Source organism: Procambarus clarkii, chromosome 87, assembly GCF_040958095.1.
Source record: "Procambarus clarkii isolate CNS0578487 chromosome 87, FALCON_Pclarkii_2.0, whole genome shotgun sequence".
Taxonomy (NCBI): domain Eukaryota; kingdom Metazoa; phylum Arthropoda; class Malacostraca; order Decapoda; family Cambaridae; genus Procambarus; species Procambarus clarkii.
Genome location: NC_091236.1, coordinates 9,562,393 through 9,579,355, shown reverse-complemented (window position 1 = coordinate 9,579,355; position 16,963 = coordinate 9,562,393). Strand labels below are relative to the sequence as shown.

At 39.1% G+C, this 16,963-nt stretch overlaps 1 protein-coding gene across 3 annotated transcripts in view; it reads left to right on the top strand.

Annotated features, from left to right (window-relative positions):
- The first annotated feature begins 367 nt into the window (after positions 1–367).
- LOC123747047 (uncharacterized) overlaps positions 368–16,963 on the top strand; it is a 56,908-nt gene continuing 40,312 nt past the window's right edge. Inside the window, exons 1-8 of one of the 3 annotated variants that reach the window (XM_045729022.2) lie at positions 368–738; positions 3,554–3,711; positions 5,805–5,984; positions 7,363–7,464; positions 8,269–8,409; positions 8,882–9,020; positions 12,059–12,165; positions 12,506–12,659. In XM_045729022.2, coding sequence (XP_045584978.1) covers positions 618–738; positions 3,554–3,711; positions 5,805–5,984; positions 7,363–7,464; positions 8,269–8,409; positions 8,882–9,020; positions 12,059–12,165; positions 12,506–12,659 — 1,102 coding nt within the window. In that variant the 5' untranslated portion in view covers positions 368–617. The remainder of the gene's footprint in view (positions 739–3,553; positions 3,712–5,804; positions 5,985–7,362; positions 7,465–8,268; positions 8,410–8,881; positions 9,021–12,058; positions 12,166–12,505; positions 12,660–16,963) is intronic. The other 2 variants (XM_045729023.2, XM_045729024.2) reach the window with 2 other exon arrangements.

Below are 16,963 nucleotides of genomic sequence, written 5' to 3'. Positions count from 1 at the left end.
GGCATATTACTAACATCTTGAGTGCCAAAATGTATAATTTTGACTAACCTGTTTACTTCTGTTACATCTTATTTCAACTTAATATGTATAATGCTAAATATGTTACTGGGCATTTGTCTGTTCTTATTTTCTTTGTGTGACATCCTTCCTGAGGCTCTGATATGCGAGGTGGATACTGAACGCAACTATCTTGTCGTACTGCATTCCAGTACTCGCTTATATATCTCAAAATATTTATTTGAATTGACAATAATTTTTGATATCTTAATAAAACTTAGCAAGTAATATTACAATATAGGAAAGATTTATTAGATGATTTAAATAAGAGATAATTATTTGTAAAGAATAATCGTGCGTCCGACCTGTCAAAGTCGTATACGCTCATATATCCCAGAATAAAATAATCGCCCCCACCATCACGTGATGGGAGATAAAAACATGAGGTAGTGTGAGATAATTGGTGAGTAGGTAGATAAGGAGATTGGAGGACTTAAGAGCGAGAAGTGAGGGGGAGGGAGCCCGTGGTGGTCTGCTACAGTGACCAGCTGCTCCCGGGAATGACTCATACGCTTCTTGTCAATTAAACAGCTCTCACAGCCACCACCACTCTCCCCACCATGGCCGGACTCGGCGCTAAGGATATACTGCGCAACGTGACGGCCCTCGAGCAGTTAATCGAAGAAATCAACTTTCAAAGGGCCAAGGAAATGCGGCAGTGCCTCATGTCCAAAGACACAGGTGGGTGACCCCCGGGGGGCTGTCAGTACCCCAGGGTAGTGGTGTAGGGGGCACGGGGGTTATTGACCCCCCCCTACGCCACCCGGGTCACCATACCCACTGTACTCTAGCATAGTTTGTACTCCTTAACAAATACTAGGACTATAAACTAGGCTACTGTGTACTTAACAAATCCCAGCAAATTATGTTATCAATATATATTATAATATATACAATATATTATAATATACTGTATTATAATATATATATATATATATATATATATATATATATATATATATATATATATATATATATATATATATATAATAGATTATAATTAATTATTATATGTTACCCAGGTCTGTCTCTCTCTCATTCATCTTTCTAACCTCTATCTGTATATCCATCCATCTCTCCATCCATTTATCTATCTATACATTATCCATCCATCTGTCTATATCCTCCATCCTTCCCCCCCTTCATCCCTCTCCTCATCCTCCTCTTCTTCCCCATCCCACATTCTCCCTCCTTCCAACCCTTCTGCTTCCCCCCCCCCCTCCTCTCCCACTTCTTTCGGAAAATATGATATACGATTAAGAATCACTGAAAGAACTGTATGAGTCTAAGAAATTACATTTATTATGTCATGACATTAAAAACTCCACACTCCATGTTAATCACATGTCATATTTCACACTTGAATCCCCACCCCTTGACTCCATAAAAGTGACATATAAGTGTTTATTATTAGTAATATTTCTTAAGTCATTTAAGTTAAGTCTACCCTGACCAGCCTATGTTCATCCCATACACCAGACCATCCCCGCTGCAAATTTTTGTGAGACTAGCCTCAAGCATCTGGCCTCCAACTTTGACAGACATACTGTGGTACCTCGGTTTACGAACGGCCCTGTTTACGAACGTTTTGGGTTACGAGCTCGATTTATTCGGAAAAGTTGAATTGGGATACAAACTTTACCTCGGGATACGAGTTTGTTGATACACGTACGGCCAACCTAGTGCATTGTGGCACGGCGATCGCGCCTCAGTTTACCAGTAACTTGCGCCCAGTGACTATCCTACCTGAATTCTTCACAAGGATTTACAGTTTCTTTTTGGGTTTTTGGCTATTTGACCATAAAAGTTGTTATTATATATCTTGCCATGGGTCCAAAGAAAGCAAGTGGTAAGGTTCAAGGCAAGAAATCACATGTTAGAATGACCATAGTGGAAAAACAAGAGATTATTCGTAGGCATGAAATTGGTACTCGTGTTGTTGAACTAGCTAGACAGTACAACAAATCTTCAGGGGAGGAAGAGGAGGACGCAGTAGAGAATGTCCCTTCCTCATTAATTAAGAAAATGTGTGCAGTACGGGAAGAACTGCAAATTTTGCTGAAAAGAATCGCCCAGATAAAGCTTTAGCAGGCCATTGCATTAATCTTTTCAATGACAATGTGATGCCTCACTACAGGCAAGTGTTGCAAAGAAGGGAAAAACAATCTTCACTGGAACATTTGCTTGTGAGTAAATCAAGCAGTGAGCCACAAACAGGACCTAGTGGTATGTAGGCAAAATGTTCCAGAGAGTGCACTCCAGAGAAATCTTCACTGCCTGATATTATAATGGAAGGGGACTCCCCTTCCAAACATTAACACCTCTCCTCCTCTCCCCTCCTCATCATCTTCCATACGCCAACAGGAGTCATCAGCAAGGCTAAGTAACGACTTGAACATACTTTTGTAGTGAAGATTTTGGTGAATTAGGTATAAAATTTACTTTGAAGTGAAGTTTTTTGGGAGTCAGGAACGGATTAATTCATTCCCATTACTGTATTTCTTATGGGGAAATTCGCTTCGGTTTATGAATTTTCGGGTTACGAACTGTCTCCAGGAACGGATTAAATTCTTAAACCGAGGTATCCCTGTACATTCAAAAGTATCCACATAGGTAAAATTAAATGAAAATAATCCGAGCACTTTCATGATTCAACATATTTTCAAGGAATACAAAAGGCAGATAAGGCATAGGTATGGGATTATATAATACCTACATATAAGTAAATTATGAGTAGATTATGAAACATAAACATATCAAATAATGGAAGAGAAATGATTGAAGATAAGCCTTGCAGTCAATACTCCTAAGATGAAAGTATTACAATACTGTAACTATTTTCAGATTTGTTTTTGTTTATAGCAACATAAATATAAAACATAACCTCTTCTAACAATCCTAGGCCTAATACATGCTATTTTAGGCTTAATATAATTTATATGTGCTATAAATACTAGGAATATTTAAGATTGGTTTTAGCTTATTTTATTCCAGACTCTATATAATTAATAGTACAGTACAAAAATTCTACTATACTACATCATATTGGCACTTTCAACAAAAATAGCTGCTGTAAGTAGTGTCATTTCATGAGGGTATGTTGAATTATTGGAATGAGCCATCTGCATATATATATTTATTCTGTAAAGAATGAATATATATATATATATATATATATATATATATATATATATATATATATATATATATATATATATATATATATATATATATATATATATATATATATATATATATATATATATATATATATATATATATATATATATATATATATATATATATATATATATTTATTTATTTTGTAAATAATATATATGCTTCTGTATAATAATAATATATATATATAATAATATAATATATGCTTCTGTAAATATTTCCACAACTGCTCACAGGATGAGTATGGGGTGCATAATAAATTAACTAAACAAAACTACGTATGTGTCCATTGTACTAAGACTGTGTGTATTTTCAGATACAGGGTTTGTCATGGTGCAAGGAACCACTTACTGGACTGACCTCTTTGTCCGGCACTTCCTCTTCCAGACTGACCGCTCTACAGATGCTGATGATCTATTATTTTTTATCAGAAAGAAGCACCTTAAAGGTTCACGATACATTCCAAAATATCAGGTTATTATTTGTGTGGCTATGTTTGGTATGATTGCATTCAAACATTTTGTTTCTTCTTCCTGAAACATTGATTACTACAGTTATTGATTTTAAATTATTGCAAGCTGGTGCTTTTTAATTAATAATCAGGTACACTAACCATTGTTAGCTTCAATCAATTAATTACTGCATAGTATTTGTGCATGTGATGACAATTACAAAAGGTACAATAATAGCAAGTGATTCCAGTAATAATGAATATCATCAAACAAATTCAAGCCAAAGCAGCTTCTAAGCTACCAGTAACACCCAACAGACATTTCTATACCTCATCTCCAATAACTTCCTTAAATTGCAAGACTCCACTAAAGTTTAACCAGCAAATTCATCCACACTCCACCATCACTACAAATCCCTGGCACACCAACAACCAGCACTCATGACAGGTGCTGTCCACATGGCCACCCCTGTCAGTTCTGGCCTTAAAATGTAACGGACCAACTGATGCATATCATTCACAGCCACTGTGTTACTCTGAATTGTTGCTGAGAAATTATAACTTGTTTCTACCTAGATACAAATACTATGCATTCACACATGCACACTCAGGAAAGAGATGGTTGAGTTAACTGTTTTTCTGGACCTAGAAAAGGCTTTTGACAGAGTCCCACACAAAAGGTTGTTTTGGAAACTAGAACATGCCGGAGGGATGAAAGTCAGACTGCTGACATTGACGAATAATTTTCTAAATGCCAGAAAGGGGAGTGCAATAAAAAGAAGCAATGTCTCATACTGATGGAATGCTGCTAGCAAAGTACCACATGGTACTCATATAAGTACAGAGTATATAAGGGTATAAGCACAGGGTATATAAGGGGCCTGATAGCTGGGTGGACAGCGCTCGGATTCTTAGTCCTGAGGTTCCGGGTTCTGGCGGAAACAAATGGGCAGAATTTCTTTCACCATGATGCTTCTGTTCATCCAGCAGTAAATAGGTACCTGGGAGTTAGACAGCTGCTACGGGCTGCTTCCTGGGGGTGTGTAACAAAAAGGAGGCTTGGTTGAGGACTGGGCTGCGGGGACACTAAGCTCCGAAATCATCTCAAGATAACCTCAAGTGTTCAGTTCTTGCACCTGTAATGTTCATTTCTATATAAATGATCAGCTAGAAGGAATATAGAGTTATATAAGATGACCTAGACAAACTAAGTATGGAGCAAAACTTGTCATATGGAATTCAATGTAAATATAGTAAATGCCAGGTTATGGAATGTGTAATAGGCAAAAATAAGGCATGCACAACCAATAAATTATTTAGAGAGGCATTACAGATCTTTGACAAAGGAAGAAATCTAGGGGGTGATTCTGGATAGTAGATGTTATAATTTCCAACTTCAGAATTGTTTTTAAACACGTGGATGGCAAAATATTAAAAAACTGCTCAACTTTTGTTAGACCCAAATTGGAATATGCTCCAGTTGAATAATGCAATCTCAAAAAAACACATCAATAAATTGGAAAAAGTGCAAAGGCATGCTACAAAATGGCTTTCAGAAATTAAAAATGAGCTACAAAGAGAGGCTAGAGGCATTAAATATGCCAAAGATAGAAGAAAAAAGGGCGATATGATTACTACATACAAAATAGTACAGTAATAAGAATCGACAAAATTGACAAAGGAATTTAAACCTGAAAGTTTCAAGAACAAGGGGTTGTTGTTCAAGATTCAAGCTAAGGAAACAAAGGTGCCAAAAATGTATTAGAAAGTTTTCTTTTGCAAACAGAGTTGTTGATGGAACAAGTTAAGCGAGAAGGCTGTGGATGCCAAAACTGTCAATACCAGTAGAGTACTTTTGAAGCATCGTCTAACAAAGAGTACTGAGAAGACAGGACATCACGAGCGTTGCTCATATTCTGTAACTACACTTGGGTAACTACTTGTTTTCATTCACAAATACTTTATATGGACAAACACACACACACATTTACTCTCATTTACTTTCATTATCTCAGTTAAATGGATAAATTAGTAGGTCTTTTTTTGTTTTGTACTGCATAAATAAATTATTTCTGGATATATATTTTAATTCAATATTTGACTCTGTAATCTTCAGACAGAGGTAGAGGTTTATAGGAGAGACAGTCGCAAGTTGCCTATTGGAGACCCTGATGTTGACTGGGAAGAAACTGTCTACCTTAACCTCATCATTCACCAGTTTGACTACACCCTTACACTGGCTGTTTGTACACGCACCAGCCCTAAAGATCTTCAAGTGCTCCGCCGACATTCTCAGGTTGGTGTGTGACAAGTATTCTCATGATTCCTTCTCTTCAGGCAAGGTGTTTAAGCAACCTGTCCTCTCAACTAATAGGTCTTATTTTATGTTATAGTAGCTAATGTACCAAATTCAACCTACTATAAAAACTAGCAAATAGCTATGTTTTCTAAGGACAGCTCAATAGGTTAGGTGGGTTAATTGGGTTTGTATGTTTCTGGTTAGGTTAGGCGATTGGATTTTGAACAGAGTAACAAATTAAGCAAACAGGCTGGTACAAGAGTGCTAGGCTTCCATCTACATTGTGAAGGAGAATGTGTTTATCCTACCATTCTTCAGTGCATCTTAATGTTGCCCTTCATTTCAACTATTAAGGATTATGACTTCTTTCAATAACAACACTTGACATGGGTGTTACTCAACTGTAATTTATATTGTGTTTTGAAATATATACAGTATTATAATTTTCTTTAGTCCTTAGGCCTTTATATAACACATTTGGTAGAGTTCACATTTCGGGATCGATTCCCTGACTAGGCAGAGACAAATGGGCAGAGTTTCTTTCACTCTGATGGCCCTGTTACCTAGCAGCAAATAGGTACCTGAGAGTTACAGCTGTTACGAGTTGCTTCCTGGTTGTGTGTGTGTGGGGGGGGGGGAAGAGTAGTAGAATTAGACTTTATATTTGCTGTATATGATTTATCATCCCTTTCATATAATTTATCTTTCCTTTCACATGTTTTACCTTTTCATATGATTTATGGTGTCTTTCATATGATTTTTTTACAGTAGCTTCTCTAACATCAAGCAGAAGACCAGCTTGTTGTTAAAAAAAATATGATCATATTAAAAATCAATTGCTGTGACCTTGCAACTGTAGAGACAATTTGACAAAGATACAAGTGCAGTGATTGTGGCACTTGCTGTTGCTGTGTGCTGGCCCCAACCTTCAAGGTCAGTTAGTCTTGTGCCTTAAGGCAGTGATTCCCTCAAGTGCTCATAAAGGTTGTTAAAAGTTTATAACCATTTGGTTCATCTGCTTTATTTTTTTTTAATATGTTTATATGCACTTTATATGCACACTTAATATGCACTTAATTCAGCACTGGTCAAAATATTTCTTGAAGGGAGGTTAAGTGTTTTGTGACCTTTTGAGTGTTTTACCCGGTTGGTTCACCTCAATGCTGGGTTGATCTGCTTGCCGTCCTGTGTAGGGAAGAAAGAAGATTTTCAAAGGCTGTTGCTTCTGGTTCTTCCGGTGGGTAGAAGGTATCATAAGGTGCCTGCGTGACTGAGTTGTCCAGTAATTGTCGTCAGGGTGTAAGCTGAGAACTACTGAGGTGGTGCCCAGAAAGGAGTATTTTATCACATTGAACGCTGTGTTCTTTGTTTGCAGAAAGTTTATGCAAGCCCGAGCCGGCGCCGAATGGACACAAAAGGAGAAGTTGAAGAAATAACCTACCCCAATGTTTGCTTTCATGTAGATAATTTTGATGAGGTAAATATAAATTCTGTAATGACATCAACATACTCGGATGTGTCACTAGATATAAATGACATCAACATACTCGGATGTGTCACTAGATATTAATGACATCAACATACACACGGATGTGTCACTAGATATAAATGACAACATTCACACGGATGTGTCACTAGATACAAATGACATCAACATACACATGGATGTGTCACTAGAGACAAATAACATGAACATACACAGATGTATCACTAGACAAAAAAAATTGGTTAATCAGCTAAATATAAAAATTTAACATGTACTGTAAATTACAAAAAAGTAGCTTCTTTGCTTGCAAAAAAACATTTTGAATACAAGCACTTTCATAATTAATAATTTAAAAATATAGATCTAAATAATATAACCATATGAGTGTCTTTCAGGTCCTAAGAATGGAATGGGCTGGTGTTCCTCGATTAACTTATTAGTTATGAGTTTATTAAAGTAAAACAAAAATTTAGAATTGTGTGTCATCAGAAGTGGTTTATACTGTACAGTATAGACAATTTGCATATAATGTTAGGGTCTTGCATCAAGGAACAAATAAGTGGAAGGAGAGAAACTATCATGCATAATGGTGGAATGTTGTTACCAGTGTTTTGAACATTTCACATTATAACTATAGTACTTAAACTTATGAATCAGAAAATGATGCATTAAACAGTATGTGATGGTGATAGTTTTCTCATAAGTAATTATAATACATCATTCAGAAATTATGTTCCTAACAATATACAGTATTACAATTTTTAAATACTCTTGAAAATATCTTTACACATTCAGGTTTTTGCTGATATGTTAGTGCGTGATGGAGAGATGGTGTGTGTAGAGTTGGTGGCTTCCGATCATGCTGGCACCCGTCAAGCTGTCATCTTCTTAGGTTCTATTAGATATGATGCACTCAAGCGTGTCTACGATGCTCGGGTGAGTCTTCCATAATATTTCTCTGTTAAATTAGAAGAAGGTATGGGATTTTATGTGCACTTTCTGGCAATTTATAACATAAATTCTTATTTTTTATAAAGCAAGTTAACCACAGTACAACCTTTAAACTTGGAAATAGTGTACAGTAAGTACACTATTTCTATTTTATTTCAAGTAGCCTCCATTACTAAGTCCACATTGACATCAACCCCCACAATTACTAACATCACATCACCACCATCATTATCACTACTTTCCCTTTACTCCTAACAGCACCCTGTAATCATTGCGCCTCCTGTTTGTATTACAGCACTCTCTTCATATTAAGGATATACCAGCCTGGGGATATCTTTATCAATCTCCCACATGTGATCAAAGCATATCTAGTTTTGTAATGGATTCATTAAGTTTTGACAAATATTTCATGCACGGTAAATATTATAATTTATTGATTTAATACTTTGATAATCAGGCAAGTTTAAGCAGCAAAGTGGCCCAGCGGATGATGATGGGCCTGTTTGCTGGAAACAGTAATCAACGGATAGAGTTTGTGCGCATGAAGGGACCACAAGGAAAGGGACATGCAGAGATGGCTGTAACCAAACCAAAAGGTTAGTTTTGCACCTAGACTTTGGAACAGTCGCCATTCTGTAGCATGTCATTGTGGCTGACTGATGGGTATGAAATAGTGGCAAAATTAGCTGGTTGGTTGATTTGTCTGTTATCCATAGTAACGAAAATCAATGATGGGTATGTAAAAAAAAGCTAAATGTATAGAAGATTTTTGTTTTGTTTCATACTTCAAAAGCACAACATAAGTGAAGGTGGTTGTATGTTGTATATATTCAATGAGAAGTTTTCAATTAGAAAATATGATTGTGAATAAACCACAAAGATTCAGTTATGGAGTGATCGGTTAACCTACTTTGTAAGGATGGCCAAACTAATTGTAATCGGTAAAAATGTGCCAGTTATTAATTGGACAATAATTAAATGATTTTTAGTTATTAATGCTTGGCAAAACAATATTAAATTAATGAAGTATAATTAATGGAAATCCAATCTATTTCACTGAAGTTGTAAATCCTGTTTGACAGATATAACCCTTTTGAATAATAATTATTGAATAACTACTATGAGATTCAGGTTTGCCTCAGAATAGTCCTAGGTCTCAGTTTTAGGCTGTCTGAAGCTGAATTAGTTCCTAGTCATGCTAAAACAAATTTTATTACAGCTCATATATACTCTCCTCTCCTCTCAGATATATATATAATATATATATTATATTATATATATATATATATATATATATGTCGTACCTAGTAGCCAGAACGCACTTCTCGGCCTACTATGCAAGGCCAAATTTGCCTAATAAGCCAAGTTTTTCTGAATTAATATATTTTCTCTAATTTTTTTCTTATGAAATGATAAAGCTACCCATTTTATTATGTATGAGGTCAATTTTTTTTTATTGGAGTTTAAATTAACGTAGATATATGGCCGAACCTAACCAACCCTACCTAACCTAACCTAACCTATCTTTATAGGTTAGGTTGGGTTAGGTAGCCGAAAAAGGTAGGTTAGGTTAGGTTAGGTAGGTTAGGTAGTCGAGAAACAATTAATTCATGAAAACTTGGCTTATTAGGCAAATCGGGCCTTGCATGGTAGGCTGAGAAGTGCGTTCTGGCTATTAGGTACGACATATATATATATATATATATATATATGTATATATATATATATATGTATATATATATATATATATGTATATATATATATATGTATATATATATGTATATATATGTATATATATATATATATATATATATATATATATATATATATATATATATATATATATATATGTATATATATATGTATATATATATGTATATATATATGTATATATATATGTATATATATATATATATATATATATATATATATATATATATATATATATATATATATATATATATATATATATATATATATATATATATATATAAAATATGCATATGCAACACTGATATCACATAAACACTGATCCAAAAATGCGTAAAATCCACATGCGAAAAATAGAGAATGCTTAAGGCGTTTTTGGCTAATTTGCCTTCATCAGAGCACAGTAGAATGAAGATGGAAACATTGTTGATCACACCTATACCCGCCAGGGCAAATCACCTGACCACCAAGAATAGGTGAAGGAAAGGAAATATAAGAAAGAAGGTAACTGCAGAAGGCCTATTAGCCCATTCGAGGCAGCTCCTATTAATAGCCAAAACTGGAAGATATATAAAAGTGCCATACAGGTTAAGTGGATGCCATATTGTATTGACATGCTATATTGAGTCTTATATGGGGATCCAACTTGTACATACCAGGGCTCACATTAAGACTGTTGTTACATTGTTTGATTAGAGCAGACTCGATCACATTTCGTTCAACGAAAGTCTTACCTTTAACAATACTGTACTGTACATTTTGCCCCTCTGAAGTCAATAGAATGATCACATAAACTGGAATGTAAATACAATGCACTGGAGGGCTGGGCTGTACGAATAGCATATGAATGTTGTTTTAAACACTAGGAAAGAGATTTGCCAGTCTGATCGATGATCACATGCACACTCATTACAAGGGAGGGAGCACACACAACCTGCTACAGACGAGGGCGAGTTCTTAATTAACACGGACTTAACTGTATTATCATTTTTGAATTCTGGGTTAATATTAAGGTTTTTCAGGGCTGGGGCAAGATGTGTACTAGACCATCAAAATATGGTAATAGCAACAAGTTTTTCAGTTCTGGTTTAGACTTGGGAGCTTGTTTGTAGAACGTCCTTTTTGCTTGACCAAATGCAAGATCCAATACCAATTTTTGGTATTTTAACTTTTTCCCAATTTCAAATATATTTGCTATTTCTTCATAAAAAAATTCAGGACTGCAAACCCTCAGGGCTTTGAGAAACATACCTGAAAAAACTGCCCGCTTAACCTGAATATGATGATTTGAGTAAAAATGAACATACGAGCACACATTGGTAGGTTGCCTATACACATTGAATTTGAAACTCCTACCGATTCTATGAATCATGATGTCTAAAAAAGGCAGAACACCATTCATTTCATTCTCAATTGTGAATTTAATTGACGGAACCAGCGAATTAAGTTGAATGAGAAAATCAGTTTGGTCGTGGTTAACCGGCCACAGGCATAAAATATCAATGCACCTATACCAAACCAAATTCGAGGGTAAAATCCTAGATAGGATATTTGTTTCAAAACACTCCATGTATAAATTGCTCAAAACAGGGAAGAGGGAATTAACCATCGCCATGCCAAATGTTTGCTTATAAAATGAATCATTAAAGCTGACATAGTTATCTTTAATGCACAATCTTATTAGTTCAACAATGGTTTTTTTTTTTTTATACAATGGTGTTAGTAGGTAAAGTTACGTTATACTTAGGGAGTAGATCCTGTAAGAATGCCAACAGGTCATCAACAGGCACTCTAGTTAACAGAGCCGTCACATCAAAACTCACAAGTTTAAAATCATAATTCAGTTTCAAACCAGACAACTTGTTAACCAAATTGTCTGGTTTGATATATATATAAATAAATAAAAATAACTTATAATTTTCAGGTTCAGGAGTGGAGACACCCACATCAGAGCCTGGTGTGAGTTTAACAGACATGTGGGATTGTGACTGGGATGATGAACCAGAAGATAGGTTTATCTACCGTCACCAGGTGAGTGCTCCTGCTTACCAGTCCCTCTCCACTTGATCCACCCAAACCCATAACTTTCCACCCACCTAATCCCCCCACACCTTCACTCCTCTTCCTCCTCTTGATCACAGCCAATTGAGGGATATTTCCTTCAGTCGGCTGCTATCACAACATATCTAGTCAGATGTTTCTGTATTGAATGGGGTAGATACATTGTTTTGTTCTCTAGAAATATTCATAATATTATTTATGTTGTGAAATATTTCTACTAGTATTGTAGGTTTAAACGAAACATATTTAGTTTAATAATATAATTAAATGAAATCAAGATATGGATATCCTTGTATGATATTTTCACCAGCGCCGCCTCAGTGACCCCAGTGCCAACTTCAACACTTTTATAAACTCCGGGTGGAAGTCCCGCTCAGAGGGAGCCAGGTCACGCTCAGAAAATGAAGGATTAGATTACTTTGCAGACGGATTATATGAGATCGAGTCAGGGGATGTGCGAGATGGTGAGTGTGACATAATTTTTTGTTTTTTTTAGTATTGACTTAGGCCTAGTAGTCATTAAAATAGCAGAGGACAATCATCAGCATAAATTAGGCATAGTTCTCCAAATAATTGCTCTTGATTTTAATTTGTGATCTCCAATTTTGTTATATGTACATCATTTGTCTATTGAATGTGTATGTTATATGTATTGTATCTCATTTTCTGTTGATTTTCTATGGTTATTTTTTACATATGTGCATCATTAGAGAACTCAAAACCTGTTTTCATTATTATTTTGTATCATAAGAATTTGTACTTAGCAGATTGGTCTAATTTTATCCTTCAGCCATTTTGTTGAGCAATACATATGATACTACCTGAGAGAAATGTATGTGGTGATGCATTTTCTTTCATGTTGAACTTTCTGGCCAATCACCTCAGCAGCTCCCCATTCAGGGGGCATTTCATTACACTTAATGTCTATTTCTGGGAGCATATGGGTATTAGAAACCAACCCAATACCTAAGCTGACTGCCCTAAAAGTATTAAAAGAAGGCTACAACTTCTTGTAGCCTTCTTTCAGCTGGATTTCAGCCAAAACGTTTTGAAATTGCTGAATTTTAAACCAACAACTATTGTACAAGCACGTCCAATGACTTCCCATTCTGCCACCAGGTGGTGGCCTAGGTCACCCCATGTCATAGTGATGAGACCACCTCACTCCTAGCTCTCAATCTGCTGTGCCATCATGGTGTCCTGCAGAAACTGCAGTGTAAGCAATGCTAATTGTTCATAATTTTGTAGGACCATTGGGTCCATGGGTCTATGCTTATAATGTTTCACGAGCATATCTCTTGCTGTCATTTCCTGCCTGAGGTTTCAATTTTGGGTTCCCATCCCTAGTGCTGTTTCCATCAGAGTTATCTTTCTCTGAAAGGTTCATATCCTCCTCTTAAGATATTCCTGTCAAGTTGATCCTGTGCTGAGTAGTATATTGGGGTTTATTCACTTTGCAGGACCTGTTTCTGGATAGGGTAATAGTGTGTGTTTGCTAGTGCTGTTTCGGATCATGCAGGAATTGGAGCTTCAAACCAATAACAAGATAGTGCTGAGAGTAGCAATAACTGACCATTTGTCCTGTCCATTGCTACTGCTCACGCCGTCATGCTGCCTGTTGGGTCGGTGACACCTTCGACCCAGAGTCCTGCAAGTTACTTTGTTACTTGTTAGTGACTCTGTTCACCCAGTCCACTGATGATTCTGTTCGGGTGCAGGCAGCTTAGGCATTGCATGCTAGGTTAGGTTGCTGCAACACGCTAGGTTGGTTGCTGTGCTGGAAACCCCGAGGAAACCCTGAAACTCTGGTTAAGTCCATGCCCCTCGTCCTTCCCCTGCTGGGATTCCTCTCATCGTGGTAGGCTAGCGGTGCCCGTTTCGGGGCCGGCGTCACCTTCAGAACCATCTGCTTCTGGTCAGCACAGTGATTGCTCAGCACATCTGTTAGGTTCTCGCAAGGATTGTTGGGCCTTTCGCAGTTCGCCCCATTGACTGGGCGATGGGGGGAGAGGCTTGCGCTGTTCGCTCATGCCTGGTCTCACGAATTGTGGGCTTTTCGGGTCATTTCAGCCTGCAGTGGCGTTGGGTGGCTCCTCCTTCGGGGGGTTCAGGGCTGGCGGGGTGGGCCTCTTCTCCTGTGCTTTGTCGGGTCACCTTGGAGTGGGTACCCATGGGCGTGATCAAAACGACGACATCCCTTGGGTGGGTTTCCTGTCTGTTCCCAGTCCTGAAACGGGACTGTGCTGGAACCGCGGTTCATTCTGGACTTGTCCCATCTGAACCCCCTGGGTCTATTGCCCCTCCTTTTAGATGACTCCTCTGTCCCAGGTCCGGTTTCTTTTGGAACCGGGCGCTTGGTTGGGTTCCCTGAACCTCCAGGACTCGTCTTGGTACATCTTTATTCATCTGGGGGTTCAGGCAGGGGGACTGGCTCGGTTTTATTGTGGGGCATCTTGGTTACCGCTTTTGTTGCCTTCCATTCGGTTGAACCTGGCACCTCGCGTGTTCACACACCTTACCCAGGTCGTGGTGGCCCATCTGCGTCTGTTAGGTTTTCGGGTCCTGGCCTACCTCAATGACTGGTTGTTGTGGACTCCCCAGCCAGTATACATGTCTGCTCGCCAGGGGTTTGGTTCTTTCACAGCTCTTCGGGTTCCTGGTGATCTGGCAAAAGTCCCATCTGGTTCCCTCTCAGGTTCAGTCTTGGCTGGGTCTTGTGTGGGACTCTCGGACTGCTTCCTTGTCTCTCCCTCCGGTTTCTCTGCTTTGGCTGTGGTCCCGTCTTTGCTTGTTTTGGGGGGGCTCCCGTGATCACCCTGCAGATGCTCGAGGGTTATGTGGTGTTCCTGAACTTTGCCGTGTTGGTCTACCCGCCGGGTTGGGTTTGGCTTGTCAGCTGTTCTGGTTCTGGTCCGAGGCGGTTCTCCCTCCCTCCTTTCTCATGTTTGCTGGGTTCATCCTCCGGGGGGCCTTGTGTCGGCTGCTGCGTCACCGGCTACCTATTCGTGGTTAAGTGTCTTGGCGCTTACCCAAGCCTCGCTCAATGTGTTCACAGACACATCATCTCTTGGTTGGGGCTTTGTGACCAGTGCTCACCAGGCCAGCCAGGGGCGGTGGGGTCCATCCTTCCGTCGGGCCTGCAGCATGGTGCGGGACTTCACAGAGGTGTAGATGTCACTCCGGGGGGTTCGGGTCGCTCGCAGATCGATGATCAGGCTCCATTCAGACTGCTCCCTGGTGGTTCATTGCCTGGACCGCGGGGGGTTTGATGCAGTCCTTGGCTCTTTGGGGCCGGCTGCTTCGGGTGACTCGTCTGCTGAGAGACTTACCACGGGAGAGGTAAGTCTCTCAGGCCCTTGGTGGCTGGCCCATCCTTGGTTTTAGGCACTACTTGCTTGGTGTCCAAACCCAGGGGTCTTCCCGCGGCTCCGCCACTTTCGGGGGATTGGCCCAGTTCGCTACATGGCTGGTTCAATCTTCTCCTCGAGTCTTTGCGTCTGGTCTTTTTTACTCGAGTCTATCACCGCTTGTATGGTGATCAGGTGGCTTCTTTGGTGGTGTCCAACCTGCATTCTTCGTCTTGGCATCAGTTTGAAGTTTCCTGCCGGTCCTTCTTGTGTTTCTTGTCCTCTTCGTAGGTTTTCTTTAGTTTCTGATGAGGTGGTATTGTCCTTTCTTTCGTGGTTGTTTCAGGACTAAATACTTCTGCCAAATACTGTCACCTCTTATTGTGCGGCGCTGGCAGAGCCACTGCAGCTTGCATTCAGGGTTGATGCACCTTTGGCATCATTTCGCACGCTGTCTAGTGCATTGTTTCGCCTCCGGCCTGCTCATGTGCTGCTTGAGCCGTCGTGGTCTTTGAATCTGGTGCTCTCCTTCTCTCATCTCTTGGGTTTATAGTGGCTCCTTCGGTTCAGGTTTGTTTCTCTATGGTTTTTCCTGTTGGCATTGGCCTCTTGGGGTCTGGTCGGGGAGCTTCATGCTCTCCTCTGCAGGGGTTTATGCAGGGGTTTATGCTCGTTTGGTCCTAGTGGTAGGTTGGTTCAGTGGCAGCCATCACCTTCTTTTCAGGGGCGGTATAAATCTACTGTTTTCAGGAGGAGTGCTTGGGTTGTTGATACTTGGTTGGTTAGGCTGGGGGTGCATCATGTGTTGTGTCCAGTTGTGGCTCTCTGCCGTTATTTGAGGGGTGGGGGTTGTGCAGACAAGCCGCGAGGCGACGTAGTGACATCATGCTCGTTTGCTCATTTTCATTTGGATAGTTCTGTCCACTCATTTAACTTTCAGTAGTAGTTTCAACCAGAATAGCTGGCTGTTTTGGGATGCTTACCTTTCTGGGGTGCCTGACCCGGTCGATGGCAGACATAGAATGCTCCATAACCACATGTGCATTTCTATAAGCCATTGCTCCTCATGCCTCTCTGAGGGGACCAGATTCTGGCTCATGGTCCTCGGTAGGCCTAGAACTCCATTCACATTGATGCCAAAGTCTAATATATCCATATCAGTCTGGATAGCTCCTGGAGCCTCCGGGTCTCACCCAGAAAATGGCGTTTCATTACATTCAGTGCTGGATTCTTCATATTGGCCCCTGATGTAGCCTTTGGCTAATTTTCGAGTCGGTTTACTTCTCATTTGGGTTTCCACTCACACCACTGGTTATGGCACCAAGAACCATTAGGCTCAGGCACTGCTGTTACCACCAGAGGTAGTGAGTTTGGGGCTTGCACTTGTGGTGAAAGTGTCTGGAATTCTGGTGTAAGTTATT